Consider the following 18,488-nt stretch of genomic DNA (forward strand, 5'->3'; position numbering starts at 1 on the left):
TGGTATAGGGACTATTGCTGGCAGTAGAAATCTTTGCACAGCTCTAGGTCCATCTGTCTGATGTGGCACTGAGAAGGGAGTTGGAAACCAGCAGATAGAAAACAGTAAACTAAAAGAAATGAGAAACTGAGACTGGGAGATTGTTGGAGGGAAGTTACATGAAAATGAAAACTATTTTGGTCACTTAACATAGAATTTAGAGCATTATAAGTCAATGACACCTGTGTGGTTTCTATGCTGTACAAAGTACGTGATAAAACGGCCCATCCAAAATACAAATAGAGAGCGGAAACGTTTCTCCACCACAAGGCCAGGGAGGCAATTTTCCAAAGCTGACAAAACCTTGTTGCACAAGTTGGGTGGCGAGGGAGGTCTAAAAATCATTGGCTGGGCAAGTCTCTGAAGAGGGGCACGTGAGGGTCAGGAGGGCCCGCGGTCTAACACTGAAGCTCTTCTTCGCTCTCAGGGAGGCGGATGCCAGCAAGAGAGCTCTGAGCGCTGGCGTGGGCTGTAGAGCTGAGAACTTCTTCAAAACTGCCCCCTGTGTGGCTTGTCCCACCAACCTTGGTCTGAAACAAGGCAAACAGAGAACAGCAAGTTCCTCTGCTCCCACTGTAGCAAGTCCCATTTGTGTTCCACCCCAGGGCGGTAGAGGGCTGGGAACTGTTCAAAGCAGTCAGAGAAATGCGGGGTTGGGTTTTCCTTGGAACAAAAGCTATAGAAACAGTCAAATAAAGCAACCTCTTTCCTCCCCCAATTTTTAAACTTCTAGGCTGCAATCATAAAATCTGCCAGTGGCATTTAGCATCTGCTTAAAGGAACCAGTCCCTAAGTACATCCCGGGCAGGATCCTAGATCCTTCTAGTAAACTTAGGGCGGTTTTTCACATGAGTAGCTCATGCCGGTTTCACTGTTTTTTCCAGTTCTACACAAGCTGTATAAGAGATGGATATTAAAATAAACCAGTTCATTTGCTAAGTAAAGCGGCCCATCCGCCAGCAATGGTAACACAGCTGCTCTCAATACATACACTGTACTGGGATTTTGGACAGTAGAAGGAATATAGTAACCAAAGAACAAAACCAGCAGCTTGCCTCCCTTCAGGTACTCATAGCTACCTCGATACTGATATATAAACCTGCCACCGCATTTTCCTGTGGGGAGGGGGGAGGAAGAGATATCAAATTCCATTAATGAAACATATAACAATGTACTCAAGGTCACCTACTTTCAAATGCTTGTTTGCTGAATTTGTAAATATGAGTATTAAAATCAAAACCCAATATGACTAAATCTCTGAAACAGAGTATTCCTAACAAAGACAGAGCTTTATCTAAAGATTTGGAAATGGTCAAGACTAAGTAACGAAGAGACAAAGCTGTTTTGACTGGGTTGTCTTGGTAAGCGAACATTGGCTTGTGGTTTGGCTTGCTGATATACCCACTCAAAGTTGATTCAAGCCTGAAAACAGGGCAAAACTTTTTACTCCATCATAGAACTGCATCAGGACTTAAAAGAGAAGCTGGCATTTTCCCAGCCTGTCAGCCACTGAATGCTTAGGAAGATTATTTTAATTAAATGAACTTTGTGTCCTCAGTTTCCAAAGGGTTAACCCTATGTAATCTTTTGTTTCATCAGCTAGCATGGGAGCTTGCCTAGCTTGTAAGTTCAATAAAATAAGGTAGTAGTAGGCTTGAGATTTGCTCTGACAGTTTGAGTCACAGTTACTAAAAGCTACTATCTCAAGAGGTAAAAAACTCTCCAGTCTAATGGGCTGTGCTGACTTTCTGAAAGTATCTGTCCATCACTGACTTTTGCAAACAGCAATACAAAATACATATATTGTTAAATGTTGGTAGGCCCAGAACTTGCAGTGAAAAGGCAGTCACTCTCTAGTAAAGCTACTAATTAAGTTTTTATGGCAACACTAATGAATTTTATTCGCCAATTAAAATTCTCAAAAGAACATTGATTCATACTGATCAGAGTGGGAAAGTAGACTATTCCTGCACTTTTTCAAATTATTTGGATAAGGTGCATCTGAATTTGGACACCTGAAAATCAGAAACATTAATGCAGTTTCATTTTCTATTTGCTTTTCTGCCTACTCTTCCATCTGAAAACAAGAACGATGTAAGTCGCTTTACTGAATGCCTCTGGCCAATACCCCGCTGTTTACAGCAAACATTTAATTCATCAGTGTTCTGCTTTTCAGAAAGCTAAAGAGAGTCAGGCACCCAGGTCCTGTTGATTTCCAGGGGATGCTGAACTAATACACTCTCCTAAGAAAGCTGCAAGTCCAAACTGAAGAGCAAATAACATCTAATTTGAAATTTGACTTCTAAATGTATGAAATCTGAACATCAGTTTTGGCTGACTGCAGAACACTGTAGGACCACTGAAGATCTGTAACTAATATGGGAAGGGGGCAGGGGAAGATGATAATACTACTGCTGTTCTTTTGTCAGAAACCTCTCAGGGAAGTTCTCCACTTTTTCAGATCGCAACAGGATCCTAGAATTGAAGGGACAGCCTATGATCATCCCCTTGTCCCAGTCTTTCTAATCTTGAGACATTCCCAGTTGTCCACAGCCTATGTTGGTGACACCCTAGTCCATGACTGCAGCTTCCTTTCTCCATTTACACAAATAAATGAAAGAAAGAGAATACAGACAGAAAGTATTTCAGAAAATGTCAGTGGGTTTGTCAATAAAGCTGGACAATGAAGGTTTCCTGGGACATGGAAGATGACTTTAGACTCAAGACTTTTTGTTTTGTCCTGCTTAACTAAAGATTCCTTAAAGGTCAATCGAAGAGCACCCTGAACACATGATAGGCTAAGAGCCGGCATGACAAATAGTCTCCTCTAGAAGAGTGCCTTTGCTTAATCAGCAAAATAAGAAAGATCAGGTTGGCCTAAGTGTAGGAGGAATGGATTTGTGGAGCCTAGAGTAGTCTAGAAGCAAAATCGGGAGCTAGAAGTACTACTGAAAGCCCTCAGAGTAGGTTTAGTGACTAAAGGGGTACACAAAGTACTGCAGTTCTCCAATGTAGTTTCTTCTAACTTGTAACTGGTGAAAAAAGCAAAACCTCAGGTGTTCCAGTCAATTGCATCCCTTATCTGAATGGGCAGAAGTAGAAGGAACATAAAGAGATAAGGAAGTGGTACGCTTGACTGCAACAGACAAGAATTCAGACCTTCCAAGCTGATGCACCCCACTGCATGAACGATTTCTCATACAGTGAGGCTGAGTATAAAAAGTATTTGCATCTAAGGTGAAAAGAATGAATAGGAAGGTGTATAGAGGCACTGAGCTGGCGCTCTGGAGGTCTGTGTTCTGTTCTAGCTCCTTGGGATGCTCCTAGTCTTCCCTGGGATGCAGCCTCCCACCTGTGAAACTGCGATGACATTTCCTTCTCTGACACGGTGCAGTGGAGATGACATTACACTATCATGTCAGAACAACCTATCACTAAATAAATGTGATCATTCAAAAGGTGAAAATGATAGAGCAACTTTGCATTCTTTGACGGACATGCTTATTTAGAAACATAAAAATAAATCAAGCTCTCTGCTGCTTACTTTCCTCAGATGCTGACTGGAAAATTTTATCTGCTGTATGATTTCACAGTGGCATGGAAAAGACAGACCTTCCCTGTGCACCTGCTGCTTCAGTTCTAGCTGTAATTTTCATTTTCTGTAATAAGGAATGTCCTTCTACCCCAAATGGAAGGCCATTTTCTTGCCTTTTTAATGCTTTACAAGTTGTAACGCCTTTTGACATTAATCTAGTATTTTCATTTCCCTCTAAAATGAGGGGTGATCAGTTTGGCCCTTGTCCACTAGTAGACTGTATTTGGAATATGTTGGACTCTTTCTATCGCAGCAAGTAAAATACCATTTTATGAGCACACTTGACTTTATCTGATGAATAAAAACCATTAGGAGACAAACCCTCTTGTTCCCCCCTTGGATGTGCCTTACCACGCAGCAAAGGTTAGCTCACTGCCAATTTGCCAGGCTCTATGTAAGAGCCTTAACAAGTGCTATTAGTGATAACAGGTAACTTTGCCATCAGATCTTCCTGTCCCACAGTAAGTATGTCAATATAGTTTTGAAATTTTAAATCCAGACAAAACATTGAAATTTGAGAGGAAACACACCTGCATTAAAGAAAGACTAGTTCCGTGCTAAGAGCTACATAGGTAGTGTGAATCACAGCTAAGTGATACAACAGCTCCCACCAGCTGAGTAAGGGGCACTTGGTGAGTACATCTCTAGTATTGAAAGGAGTGTAGCTCAGGGGTGGAAGCTCACTCTGCAAGGCACACGGCTGCGTCTGTCTGGCAGGGCACATCACAAAACTCATGAGGCCACACTGCTTTCAAAATCTGACCTTGCATCAGTGCACGGCTCTGCCTTGCACAGCACAATCAACCATGGTCACACCTTACAAGATGTCTCTGCTTACCATTTTACTATGGCCATATTTTTTGACATTTTTGAGACCATTTGTTTACTTTGGCAGACAACAGAAGTAATTTCTTAGTAACAAAGCAAAGAAAGACTATTTGTCTGCATATTGCCTTCATCTTCCATTACTGCTCTTGCAGTTCTACAAAATTCTTGATGGAACAGCAAATTCAATTTGTCTCCTGTACAAATGATAGGGACAACTAAACTGTCACACTTTAACATGCACGGCCATGTAACTCTCCCTCTAACCTTTACCTTAAGGCTTGTGACAGTGGTCTCAACCTTCTCCTCAAACGATTTGAAAGTTGGAGAATTCCTAGGAGAAAAAGAAAGTTGAAGGAAAGAAGAAGAGTCAGTTGCAAACGTAATGGGGTAACTCCACAATTTAACCAGTTTTTACCAGGCAACAGTGCTAGGACAGAACGAAAGCTGGCTGGCAGCACAGGGCTATAGACTGATGGGATATGAACAGTCATTTGTGTTCTGTCAGTCAAATCCAATTATGGTAATCGGATGTGTAATTTTTAGCTACAAATTTGCAAAAGCAGAACCTGCCTAGTAATTGAAACCAAACAGTAACTGGCCTGCCTACCCTCTGACTCACTTACCATGTTCTCAGAAGAACAACCAGAGAACGCTGGCTGTAGTGCCATTTCTATGGTTTTATCCATTTGTGTTGTTGCTGTTATGGAATTAACATTTTTTTCAGCTGATGAGCAAGTTCATAATTACATAATTAAAAAGACAATAGTTTAATGTCCTGAGGCTTAGATGAAGATTAGAACTACACAGGAAGTGGATCCCAAATGCCTTTGAGGAATCCTGAGCCCACTCCATGATTTTGTGACTGCAGGTGTATCCTGCTGCTTTCAAAGACGACGACTTTAGGGACACTTTTTCCAAGGGTGCCCCTCTGACAAAGCTAAGCTTTTCTTTGCCTTTCATTCCCTGCAGAACAGGACACAACACTGTTTTTGGGAAAACTGTGGGTTGAACATGTCTTAAAAGAATTAAAAAAAAAGGCAACAGCTGTGATTTCCTTCTTAAAGCAAATCACATACTTGGTTTGCTGGCTTGCCTGACAACCTTGCTCTTTCTTTCTTCAAAACTTGAAACATAGCTTCTCTTTCATTTTAAATGCATTCAATTTTTTTTACACTGCTTCCTGCAAAAAAAACATACTGACCACAACGAGTATCTGCCACATAATATTATGAATATAATGCATATGCTGTTTTAAAGTAAGAGTATGGATCCCCATTGAGATCTGTACTCAAGTTGCCCCTCAGTTGCTTAGACAGATGTCTCTTCTCCCCTTTTTGCAGCAGCTTCCCCACTGCTGATAATCCCTGTCCCACGTAGGAAAATGTGGTAGGAACATGCACGCAGGAGTGAGGACAAAAGCTTGTCTCCCCCTCCGGCAGTTCAGCCAAAACAAAGGACTTGGGCAAATCTACAGAGGGTAAAGGAGACCCTCTAGTTCTCTGCTCCTTGCCTGACAACTGAGAGCTCAATTATAGCATACTCTATGCTTTGTTATTAGTGAAGACTGCAGCTCAGAAACTGTTGTCCAGCACGCTTCCTCTTGTACTTTCTTTACCATAAGAAACAAAGAGGTGACAGGATCTCTCTAAGCCTAGTGCAGTATAATGAAGCAGTTACTTAATCGAGTGTTTAGGTCTTTAGCTTTTTTTTTTTCACCTATCTATTGTGGTATATCCAGAAAGACATTACAGAAACTAGTACTACTGAAAGTGCAGGGTACCTCCTAACAACACGGTCAACAGGATGTACTAAAACCACTACATCCATTTGTTTCCTACATGAAATAAAACATAACAGTGATTTTTAAACATAACGGAGGGTACCCTCACAGTGGAACAATGAGGCAGAACCACTTTACCCTGGCAGGTGCCCGTGCCTCTATGTCATCCACGGGGAAAGGCAAACACATGCAGGAGCCCTGTGCTTCATTTCGCAAAGAGATGAAGCCAACAGCTGCTAATACTTTAGTGTTCCAGTTAATCCTCTTTGTACATTCTGGGAGCATGATGATGGCCTCTATTTCTGCAAATACATTTACATCATACTCCTCATCAGGCTAAGTTAAACTGACCCTAATTTAAGGAAAGGGCAAAAGGAAACCAATTGGAAAAATAATGCAGGTTTACCTTTGGTTTCTGTTAAATAGGTGACAAACTTTTCATAGGGCAAGAAGGGTCAAAATGAGAGAGAAACTGAGTTTTATGACTTGCATTTGACCCATAGGTCACACTGGTGAATGCCTGCCTTAAACTATCCACCTCCTGAAGTTGAATGAATTATCATCTGTCATATAGTTAGGAGATTTGTTTTCCCCACATGCTTGGCAGGGAGTGGGGATATTCATATATTTAGAGGCTGAGGAGGTAAAAAGAAAGCTGGATCCTAATTTATTGAAAACAGTCAGAGCTTTACTTGAACAGACATAAATATTTGGCTGCAGTCAAGTAAACCATGATTATATCCATTAAAATATGAAAGCACTCATAAAATCCCTCCATAGGAGCATGAGCCAAAGCCTGCTGGAGTGGAAAGCATCTCTGCCGTTAATGGGTTTTGGATGATGTTCTAGAGACAGCAAAACAACTGAATTTCAGATTCAGTAATACAAACCTGATAACAATCAGCTACCCAAATACATGTCAGAACTGCTTCATTTACTCAAAGGCTTGTACAAGAGATTAAACAGTTAATACAATTAAAAGGAAAAAAAAACCAGAGATGGCCTGTCCTGCAGCCCTTATCTACATTAATAACCTTAATGGATTGAACTGGGGCTATTCATCCAACTAAAAACTGCAGGATCAGGATCAAAGTATGCAAATCCCTCCTCAGGACACTGTTGAACACAGCAAACAGAATATGGGTAGCATATTACCTCATCGCTGGCATGCTTATGGAATGGCGAATAGAATAACTGTGGGATGAAAGCAAAAGATAAGGAAAAAAAGCTGTAAAATCCAGTTTGCGACATGATTATAACATACAATTTTTGTTTTTTTAAATTAACTTAAAAATATATATATTTTCAAGAGTGCTGTTACTCTTCCTCTCCTGATGGCAACAGCTTGTCAAACTCACCTGTGAATTCCAGCTCACTTTCAGCACTGAAGATCTTACCAGCACATTCTCATGTCAACTGATCAGCAATTTAATAGGGCTCAAAAGAATGATGCAGAACAGCTCCTGGCAATATCCATTTAAATGACGCAGGCCCCTGCTATCTACAGAGACACGCAACGTGAGACAGAGGAACAGAGAGCTACCTCCGTGTTCTGCAGTGACAGACGATAAGCTCTGTGTTGGGTGAGTACAGTACGCCTTGGGTTTGTGAACATAAACAGAGCTGCTTCAAGGCAGTAGGTAAGTAGGCAATTGCCTGCCTGTGTTGCATGTACAATGTATACAGTCCAAATAGCCAGTACCGACCCCCAATTTATACAGGCTCCTGCACAACAGGCTACCTAAACAATAGGTTTCTTCAACCAGAGAAGCAGCCCTCTCAGCTGCAGCAGTTGCTGTCCTCATCTCTCTAGGTCGTTTCACCTCCTCCCTCACACCTCAACATCACCAAGGGCAGAAAGCTGTTTCCCACAGCTCTTGTCCAGCTCTCCTTGCCACACTTCCCTCCTCAGACTTCCCAGCAGCAAGGGTGTCAGAAGGTTGGCAAGCGGAGGATGGAGCCTCCGCATCACTCAAAGATCCCCAAATTGTCTTGCACACCTTTAACCCTGCAGATGGACGCCCACTCTAACTGCTTGACTTACATTAGCCACATTCTCCCGCCTGAGCCACCAAAGCCAACCCTGCTATCACAGCATCACCTACTCCCTACTGCTGGGAAGCATCAGGCCTGTTCTGAATATGAATCTTTATTTGAAATGTAAAAACTGTCCGTAAGTACATTTAGAACTGAACATTATAAGTAAATTGTGCACCGCAAGAGTATGTATTGTTTCAAAAATTAATGCATGGCTACTTTCAGTGGTGACTGACAGCTGGAGCCTGATCTGATTGAGAACAGTGAGAGCTTTACTTAACGGACACCAACATTTGGCTGCAATCAAGCAAAGCACGATTACAGCATTAAAAAATGAAAGCTCTCACATAAACAGCACATGTGTTTGTTCTAAACTAGACAAATTCAGAGCAGCGCTGTGTCCATGTACACACAAAAGATTTTGACATGGGGATTGGGGTGGGGGGAGGAAAGAGCTATTTGGCAAGCAGGTGGGACAGAGAGATTTTATACAAACTATTTGGTGTTGTATATTTTAAGGCTTCTGCTAAGCTCAGATAGACAAGAACTGACAGCAGACAATGCAAATGTTTCATGTTCAATTTTTCACGTAATTTTTAAGACGAAAGATTAGCCCCAACATTTCACAAGTGCAGCAAATCTTCAACAATCCCAGTTAAATTAAGCAAGCATGCTTGCCATTTTAGTCTTGTAACACATGACAAATAGGCAAAAATAAGAATTTGGAAGTATTTCAGCATAGGCTGCTCCTCTTCTAATAGCAAAACATTCCAAATACGAAGGTCTAAGTAAGAAGATTACATTGTGCCAAATTAAATTCGCACAGCTGAGAGATGGCATGTGACAGACAATCTGAATACTAAGTGCACATTTCACTGAGTTCATCTTTTAATTTCTTTAAAGAGGTAAGGATGCAAGTTATAGGAACAGTGACAACATCTTCTTTTACTAGAAGCCTAAAACATTAAGCTTTTTTAAAGACGCACATGTGTGTGACGGCGATCAGTGCAGAGGCAGAGATCCTTCCTGACAAAGGCCACTAAACGTTACATGTTGGTTTCATGTCAGAGTCAGATGGGAAGGTCAATCTATGCCCATTTTGAAGTTTTCTCAGTGAAGTAGGAGTCCATGCTAGGATTACTTAGCTGAATAGAAAAACTGGTCCTGAGCTGTCCTGTGCACTGGTGATGCTACACGGACGGAGGGACTGGGGGAGATTGGGGGCTGTTCAGCCCCTCTACTGGGTGAACTAGCGTAAAGCCAGACCACTTATAGAATCTTTCAGCACATATAAAATTCTTTTATAATTCATCATGTACTGAAGTGCTTTACAGCATCAAGAAATTCAAGCTCTAAATATAAAGAACCCTTTTAATCATGTTAAGAACTTGGCCTACTATTGGAAATTTCCCCAGGACTGAAGACTTATAAAGAATCACCATGTACACTTCGTGACTAACATACTTTCGCTTTATTGAAGAGAAGGTAATTAAATTCTTTATACAATCTTTATAAAACTCTGCAGGCTGAACAGAATTTTTACTGAACGTTTGTTGTTTATGTTCCAACCTCTGACAGAAAAAGATGGTTGAGAGAATGGGATTAAGTATAAATAGGTTTTCCCAAGAGCAACAAGTTTTGAATGTGTTCATTATTTGAATTGGAGACTAAAGACTCAAGAGCAAGGCAAACACTTAGTCCAGTCTTTTCCTCGCTATACTCACCATGCTGTAAAAATGAGGCATTACAGTTTAAGTAGCATATATTTTTATCGTAGATAAGGATGCTAAAAGGAAAGAGGTTACTGCATTACATTCTATAAAACAATCTTGTCAAATATAGAGGTAGCATTCAAGGAGAGTACTGTGTCTTACCCAATTGAATGCGATCTGTGGTGGATGCATGAGGAAAGAAAAGCAAGAGTTAAAAGTATTATGAAAATGTAACAAAAATATACTTATATATCTGTAGCATGTCAAACTGCCCGAGGAGAAAACTACAATCATTTGCATTCAAATATTGATATTGGAATTCACACTAGAATGTGGATCAGTTGAGATTCCTTCAAAGCAAAAATTTTCACACACTCCTTCACTGCGCAGTCACCTACTGTGCATGCAAAGAAGAATGCAAGTTTTGTCTGCTAAACTTTGTGTTCTCTTCATTAGATCAGATTTAAACAATGCTAACTGGTTTCCCTCCCCAAATCCTACCTTAACCTCATTACAGAGAAAGTATAGGCGAACTGGAATTGTACATGTACATCAGCAGCAAATGTCTTTTTTTTCCCTCTGGATTTCTTAATCATCTCTCAGTTGAGACGGATATAGAAAAAATAAGGGGCTTTTAATTCCTAAAATGACATTTTCTAAAATACTTCTTCCTTGTTAAAAACAATACTTCAAACACTTTGACACTGTTTTCCAGCTTACAAGAAACTTAATTAAGGCAGCCGAACTGGGAGAGGCACACTGATATACAATATTCAAAGGATGTCATTAAGGTTCCAAAGCCGAGAAATGATGAGGCAGACAGCCTCTCCTTCATCTGTGTGTTATTGATGTAGTCTTTAATTACAGATCACTTCAAGGGAACACCTGTCTCATGTAGTGAGCCAGATAGACGGTGCACACTTAATGAAAATCTCTTCAGTACTTATTTTTCACCTCTTTTTTCAATGTGTGGTGTGATGCATTATTTACTGCACAATATGCATACCTTGCTCTGAAGAAAAGCACTGATTTCTTCTGGGTTCTTTACAGGGCTCATCATCATGTATATTGGTGCTTCTCAAACATTCATGGATTTATCTTCACAACACATTTCTGCTTAGACCAACTTGAGTAATACTGTTGCCATACGTAGCCTGCTTTTCCTACCTGCTGACTCCCAGTAACAGCCACCCCTTCTCCATGCAAATACAGATACTTGTACAGCCATACGATAAGGAAATCTGTGTTACCGCAGAGCTCTAAAACCAGCACAAAGGAAGGGGCGAGTGTCAGTAGAAATGAGAGAAAACAACTGCTTCACCCATCAGCAAAAGAAATGCTCATGAAATCGCATTCTGAAGCAAGACAATATGACTATTTCCTTTATAGGGGTTATCAGAGACACAGAGGTTTATGAATGGTAGTTTTGGGTATGACAGCTACAGTATTTCAAGGAATTCATCTCCCAAGGAGTTCAGCAACAGTTTTAAGCGCCCAGAACATCCCTAGATCACAAAAATCCTAGAAATGCACAGCAAAAGGCTGTGCAAAAACTCCACCACCACCACAAAAATCCCCAAAAGGCACAACAATAAAGGCAGAGCAAAAATCAACTCCCACAGCACTAAAGCAGATTAATTATACCTGAGCCATCTCTAACATGTATTGGCCTAACCTGCTTTTAAAAACCTCAAATGAGAGAGATTTCACAGCCTTCAGAAATAACCTGTGCCCCTGTTCAGCTTCATAGCTGAATGTTTTTCCTGATCTCTCACATTAACTTACTATATCCTCCCTCTCCTTTCATTATTCAGCCACATTTGTCTAGCCTAAAAGCCAACTCGTTCAAATGCTCTCACTGGCTGTATTTTCTAAGCTGATTTTTAATTTTCTTTTTTTATTTTTCTTCCCATTTCTTCTAGTTATGTGCACACCCTTCCAAGGGCAGCACCCTTACACTGGCCCGAATGCTCCAGCTGAGTCCTTATCGGAGCTGAGCAGAGCAATTCTATCCCGAATCTTATAGACAACACTCCTGTGACACTTGCTGGAATTAAGTTTGTATTAGTAATGACAGCATTGACTCCTGCTGCATTTGTGAGCCATTAGCCTAGCACTTGCTAGGCCCTTTTCTGCAAAGCTGGCCGGTCAGTCCTCCCCATCTCTGCTTTTGAATTTTTTCCATCTGTCAATAAAGCACCTTACACTTTCCTACACTGAATTTTATTTTATCGTTTAAAATAATTTTGAATTCTAATCCTGCTGTTTAAAGTGCTTGCATTTCCTCCCGCTGCAGTTATCTGGGGATTTTAAGTGTACACATGACGCCATCATCTAAACCTGTAATGAAAATGCTGAAGAGTAACAGACTCAGGACAGATGCTTGCAAAATCCTGCATTATGGTGAGCTACTGAGACCTATTCTTTGAATACAATTTTCAACTCCCTGTGCCCTCTTCCTGCTAAGGGGGATAATACCTAAGCTGTACTTCTCTAGTTCACTTACAGGAGTGAAAACAGTATAGACAGCCTTATCAAAGTCAAGCTCTATCACATCTCCTGCCTCCTCTCCATCCTCTATGACAGGTGCTGTCAGTTCAAGATAATTGTTCTTGACAAACCCTTTTATGTTTTTGCCATCATGCTATCTTCTAGATGCTTGGAAAATAACAGGTTAATGCATTCCCCTAGTATCTGCTTTGTATTTCCCAGAACTGCCCTTGCCCCTTTCCAGAGGGATGAACTTTGCCTTCTTCCACCCCTCTTGGACCTCATGTGCCTTCTGTGCTGATTCCTGTAATCTCCGAGGGGCCCATTCAGCTGCTTCAATCATGCCCCCAAGTTCTTCCTCCCTGCAGTCTTTTGTCTCTTTCCACATGTGCCTTCCAACTCCTGGCAGGAATGAGGCATTGTATTCCCTTATTCATCTTTAGAGCTGGCTCATCCCAGGCACTGAATTTGAAAGGGGTCTGTGCGATCATGTAATTAAATAAAATGTACAAGACAGTTGAAAGAAGGATTTATAAGCAGTATAACTGCTGACATCCTAATTTGCATGCATGCCTTTGTTAGCTTAATCTTTAAATGCACTTACTCGCGTAGTAGTAACGTATGTGGTAGTGTGCATGTAGTAGTGTAGTGTATGTAGTTTCCTTTTTTTTTTTTAAAGCAAACAAAAAAATCAGAAAGTCTCCCACTTGCTATCACAATTTATTTCTAAAAAGGCCATCACCAGGGCTTAAACTCTTAGATCCACATAGACAGCTGCAGAGCAGTCCAGCAGTATTGCATGAAAAGATCCAAACTTTACCAGTATGCAAAGGAGCAAGAGATAAATACCCTCAACTTTGCATCACATCTGTGCTCTACATGGCAAGAGCCATGCTGAAATGTCAGTGTAACCTCCACTTCTGAGAGATGTGAGCCCATACTACTGACATTTGAGTGACCTGGGACTCCCCTCTTCCCCTTTGCCTTGCTTCTCCATGTCAGAAAATGTTAAAGGAGATAATACGAGCTGGGGGTGGAGGGGCAACAAAAAATCCTGATGGCATATCATTAATCACAAGAGCTATTCATGAAGAATCTATTATCTTAACTATATTACTAGTGCCTGGTTTGTATCCCAAAGCAAAAGTATGTGTATACTGGTTTTATATGCATTTCTGGTATTTCTAGTAACATGATAATATTAATCAGAATGCATTACAACTGCAAAGAGACCTTACAAACACTAATAATTAATACAAAATTTAAAAGATGTAAAATGATTATTCATGCACAAAACGTATTAGAGAGTTTGCAACACTGGGAAGCTGGGGTGAGGATGAAAGAGAAGCACAGCAGATGCATGAAAAGCACTTTGTCCCCAAGGGGTGGCTTCTCTGTTCTTTGGGATACACGGAATTTTGTAATTTTTCTTTCTTTCTTTCATCGTCTTGAATTCTAACACAGCAAAATAGCACATTCAGGGGAGTCTATCTGGCCTGTTGCTGATATATGATATTTTAGTAAGTATTTTTAGAGATAATACAAGGTGAAATATCTTTCAGGTTATTAAGACCCTGCATCTTCAGAACAAATATATGTGTTTCATGTGGTGCTCTGTACAGTTGACGTAGCAGGCAACCGGGAAACCAGAATTTTGTTTCACAAAGAAGGCAGGCTTCAACATTTAGAGTCAGGCTGACTACAAGCCCTTTCAAATTGAAATCACTATCACCACAGGCAAGGGGGTAAAGGCCAAATACACCAGACTGCTGAACATACTGGGAATTATGATGATCATCTGGATTTTAGAAATCAGTTTCAAGTGTCTGCTCTGAATGAAAGCGGAACAGGGATTTGGTGACTATCAGCCTTAATGCCTAAACAAGAGAATTAAGCCAGAGTCTGATATGTGTTTAAATCAGCATTGTGGGAGGGGGTGGTGATAATCCATATCCTAGATCACTGAAATAAAATGATTTGGATTAGCAAAAAACCAAGTAAACAATGAAACAAAGAATACATGTCTCCTTACAGCTTACTCCCCCTCAAACACGGCTGGCGTTGGAGTGGGAGAGGGGAAGACTTTTAAGTGATAAGGTTTACAGTGTGAACCACACAGAATTCCACCTGCCCAAGTTCAGCCAAGATCTTAGGCCAGCTTTGTTGCTGAGAGAAGCATACTGGACCATTACTCCAGATTTAGGATGTTCAGCAGATGCGGAAGGCCCAAGTCATGCCATGCTTTACGTCACCATGGGATACTGGCTCTACTGCTTGCTACTTCATCATGAAGTGTCAAGAAAACTCTCCTAATTGAGAACTTAACAGAAAACAGTAAGCAGCCACAAAAAATGGCAGTGCTGGTAGTTCCTATGTTCCTGAAAAATTCCCAACTAGTTCAAGGTAATAATTTCAATCAAACAAAGCTACTAGAAACAAGCTTCTCGATTAATCAAAATGCTTATGGACTTAGCCTTTGCTTTGAGCCCTTGGCTAAAGGGCTAATGGCATAAATACCACCCATCTGCTTTCCAAGCGCTAATCAAAAGCATGAACACCATGGGGGCGGGGGTGGGTACTGATAGGTAGGACAAAGGAATTTGGTAGCAGTCATTAATTAAAGGAAATATTAAAGGAAAAAACATGCTCTATTACAGTGAAGACATTTCTGCCTTTGCAGTTAATCTCACACCCTATGCAAAGCACAAGCAACAGGACCTGAGAAGTACTGAATTGTTAGAGTCATCCTTCCCTCTATGATCAAGAGCCAGCGTTCAAGGTATTTGTACACCAACACTTTGGTCACTGCTGTAGGATCCAGAGGATGAAAGCAGCAAAAGGACCTGTTCACTGAGCAGTGGGCTTGTCTTTGTTTCCAGAGGAAGTGTTAAAAAAGAACAGAAAATGAAACAGAGGATATGCTTGTGCCACAATACAGCACACGCAGCTCATCATGCATTTCTCAAAAATATACACTAAAACTATGAATGCAGGGCAGGCAGCAAGAATAAACAAAAGCAGAAAAAACGCTTGCAGAAGCAACTCATGCAACTGGAGCCTCAGCCTGGAAAAGAGGGAACTGAAGGGAAATATAATAAAACCACAGGAAATCATGAGTGACGTGAAGGACAGCAGAAGGACTACACTCACTGTTTCTCTTAATAGAAAAGCCAGAAGGCATCAAAGGAAAGATGAGGTAGACTCAGAATAGGGAATGAATGAACGAACAAATAAACCACACACTTTACCACATAACTATCTGTTCATCTGCACAGACATGAGGTGTTATGAATGTCAAAAGTTCATACAAGTTAAAACAAATTTTAAAAAAAAAGATAAATTCATGAACAAAAACCCTTCAAAGACTTTTAAATGAAAGCTCAAACCTCTGTTTTAGAAAGTTTTCAGCTCTCAGATTGCTGAATGCGAAAAAAATGTACTAGGAAAATGTAACTGCACGCCTCCTTATTCTTATATCCTTTTCTAGGTGTATACTACCTATGGATGTTTAACTGTATCGAATGAAACAATTCTTAGTTTATATTCATATCCTGGTTGCAAGTCACTTACTAGATTTCAATTTTAAACTGCAATGTAGAAAAAGACATTGTAAAGCAAATCATACAGTGATGAAGATTTTGCTTTTTCAGTTTTACCTAGAAAAAGAGTAGTATTTCTGTAGAGGGTTTATTAAGCTGTATGTAAAAGGCAGGTATGAAGGAGGGACTCTGAAGATTTCTTAAGATTCAGATTAAAGATAAAAAAAAGTGGAAAAAGTAAGGTTTAGCTGCCAAGAACAAATTCAGCAATTTGCAGAAAAAAAAAAATATATATTTGAAATACTGTGAAATGGATTCATACAGTTCTTATGATATGGTTACCTGAAACATTACAAAATGACCAAAAGAGTAAGTACCAATATCTCTAATAAATGAGACCCTAATTCTGCAGCTTAAACAATATATTGTAGAATTACTCTTGTCCATTTATTTCATTACAAAAAAATCAGCTCCCTAAAACACCTGAGAATTTCTGCAATCTTGCCATCAAGTTGAAAACTGAAGGGCTGGTTTACAGTGTACGATGTCTTCATTTATGCTCTCATTCTGAGGAACTTTAAGATCAACACTTTTAAAGATACATCAACATATAAAGCCTGACATTTACGTTGTACTTAAGTGGCAGTTCTCCCGGCCTCAACTCCTGTTATTTTCACTGTATCTTTTTTTTTTTAACAAATACAACTGCAGAATAAAACTTTGCCTTTGTACATCTTGAAAAAGCTGATAAAATAAAGCCTGAAATGTTTTTTTTTGATTCATCTTTCCACAAGCAGCTCCAAGGCAGGCTTGTTTTCTTCAGATGATGTTGGTCTCCAGGATCCATGTATGAATAAAATTGGCTTAATAAAGATCTAACAGAAATTTTTGTTCCATTTTACTTGCACATTTCCTTGAGCTTGCAAAGTTATTCCAAAAGGATTTCAGATTGAACTTTTTTTTTTAAAAAACAGGACTCAAATAAGAACTGTATCTTCATTCATCATTACCCCTTCTTTTTGGCTGAAACCACAGATGATGTAAAATACTCCAACTACAAACTACTTGAACCTTTAAAACACTAACGTAGAAGGAAACAAAGAGCTAACAGAGACTTATACTTTTTTCCTCAAAATACGACCAGAGAAGCACCAGATCCTTATACCTCATATCTCCGAACTTCTTGCTGATAGCAGTTCCTACATTGCTGATAGCTGCTGTTGCTTTTTGTCCTGCATGGCTCAGGGTCTCATGTGTTTTCTTGTAACTAGAGACAAAAAATAGAACAGAAATAATGATAAGTATTAAAAAAGAGAGTCTTCCTAAGTGCAGTTTAATCCTAATGTGAACAAAATGCTTTCCAGAACAATTCTTCACTGTGTCTCTCCCCCTTGCAGACAACATCCCTAGTGGGTCCGTGCAAGCTGTTTAAAAGTAGAATGCAGCGATTTGTTGAATACCTGTCTGATACAATTTCTGTACATTTACATCAAATAAGCATTCTTGCAGCAGACACTGACTTTGTAATAAATTTGCTGTCTAAAGGACAGAAAAGAATCAGGATATATATAACTCTGCTCTTCCATGCATATGCATATACATATTAGGTACATTTAAAAGATGCACTTCAAAATGATTCATTGGTATTTCAAATTAGACAAAATTGATCAAGTCTGTTTCCGTGTACTACAATTTTACTTTTTAAAAATTTATTTAAAGGAAGAATGTTTTCGGAGAGACAGAGAAAGATAGATGAAAAAATCTAGACAGTGAATGCATATTCTAAATAGCAGTGAATCCTTTTAGAAGTCACTCATTTCACGTATAGCATACACATTCAAACAGAATCATCTTAATTTACTGATCTAGAATATATGCTCTGACCCACAGAGACTCTTCAGAACAGTTAAGTTGCATTCTCAGATTAACCAATAAGCTTTTCTTGCACAGATGCTTTTTTGCTGAGTAAACTAACTCTGAGCATGTCAGAGGCTTCCTGCCGAGTAAATTAGCTGATACTCCCAGTGATGCAGACAAGCTCAGGATTAGAAGCACTGACCTAGTAACAAAAGGAGAGCACATTATAATCAATCTTGTATCCTGTGGTGTGCGTTGGCAGACAAGAACTGAAGAAATGATCGTGAAAAATTCAGAAATACAATTTCAGTGGTTCTAATTCTCCTTTCAATAAATTCTGTAAGATTGCAAACGTGTACCAAAATACATTGGAGATTAATAAAAATTCCTAATTCCTAATTAATTGCCTAATTCCTGGAACAGAGTATTTTCTTCTTACTCTTAGGTATATGAAAGCAATGTAACTTTGTGGAGGCAGGAGGGGAGATAAGAGAAGATTAACATTTGCAATATGGCACATGATACTTTATGTCAGGTCCATTTAGCCTTAGCAGTACCTATTGCTGAAAGTCCTCTGTTGAGGACTGTGTTTTAGAAACCACAGGTTAGAA

The 18,488-nt window shown here is 39.8% G+C and overlaps 1 protein-coding gene across 3 annotated transcripts in view; it reads right to left on the reverse strand.

The window, feature by feature from the left end:
* Positions 1 to 437: 437 nt before the first annotated feature.
* The window catches only part of TPD52L1 (TPD52 like 1), a 38,557-nt gene continuing 20,506 nt past the window's right edge, over positions 438 to 18,488 (reverse strand). The window contains exons 3-7 of one of the 3 annotated variants that reach the window (XM_068409959.1): positions 17,186 to 17,287; positions 10,154 to 10,168; positions 7,398 to 7,436; positions 4,733 to 4,793; positions 438 to 569 (exon numbers count right to left, since the gene is read on the reverse strand). In XM_068409959.1, the coding sequence (XP_068266060.1) occupies positions 438 to 569; positions 4,733 to 4,793; positions 7,398 to 7,436; positions 10,154 to 10,168; positions 17,186 to 17,287 (349 nt within the window). The remainder of the gene's footprint in view (positions 570 to 4,732; positions 4,794 to 7,397; positions 7,437 to 10,153; positions 10,169 to 17,185; positions 17,288 to 18,488) is intronic. The other 2 variants (XM_068409967.1, XM_068409977.1) reach the window with 2 other exon arrangements.

The sequence above is a fragment of the Nyctibius grandis genome, chromosome 1, assembly GCF_013368605.1.
Source record: "Nyctibius grandis isolate bNycGra1 chromosome 1, bNycGra1.pri, whole genome shotgun sequence".
In the NCBI taxonomy this organism is placed as follows: domain Eukaryota; kingdom Metazoa; phylum Chordata; class Aves; order Nyctibiiformes; family Nyctibiidae; genus Nyctibius; species Nyctibius grandis.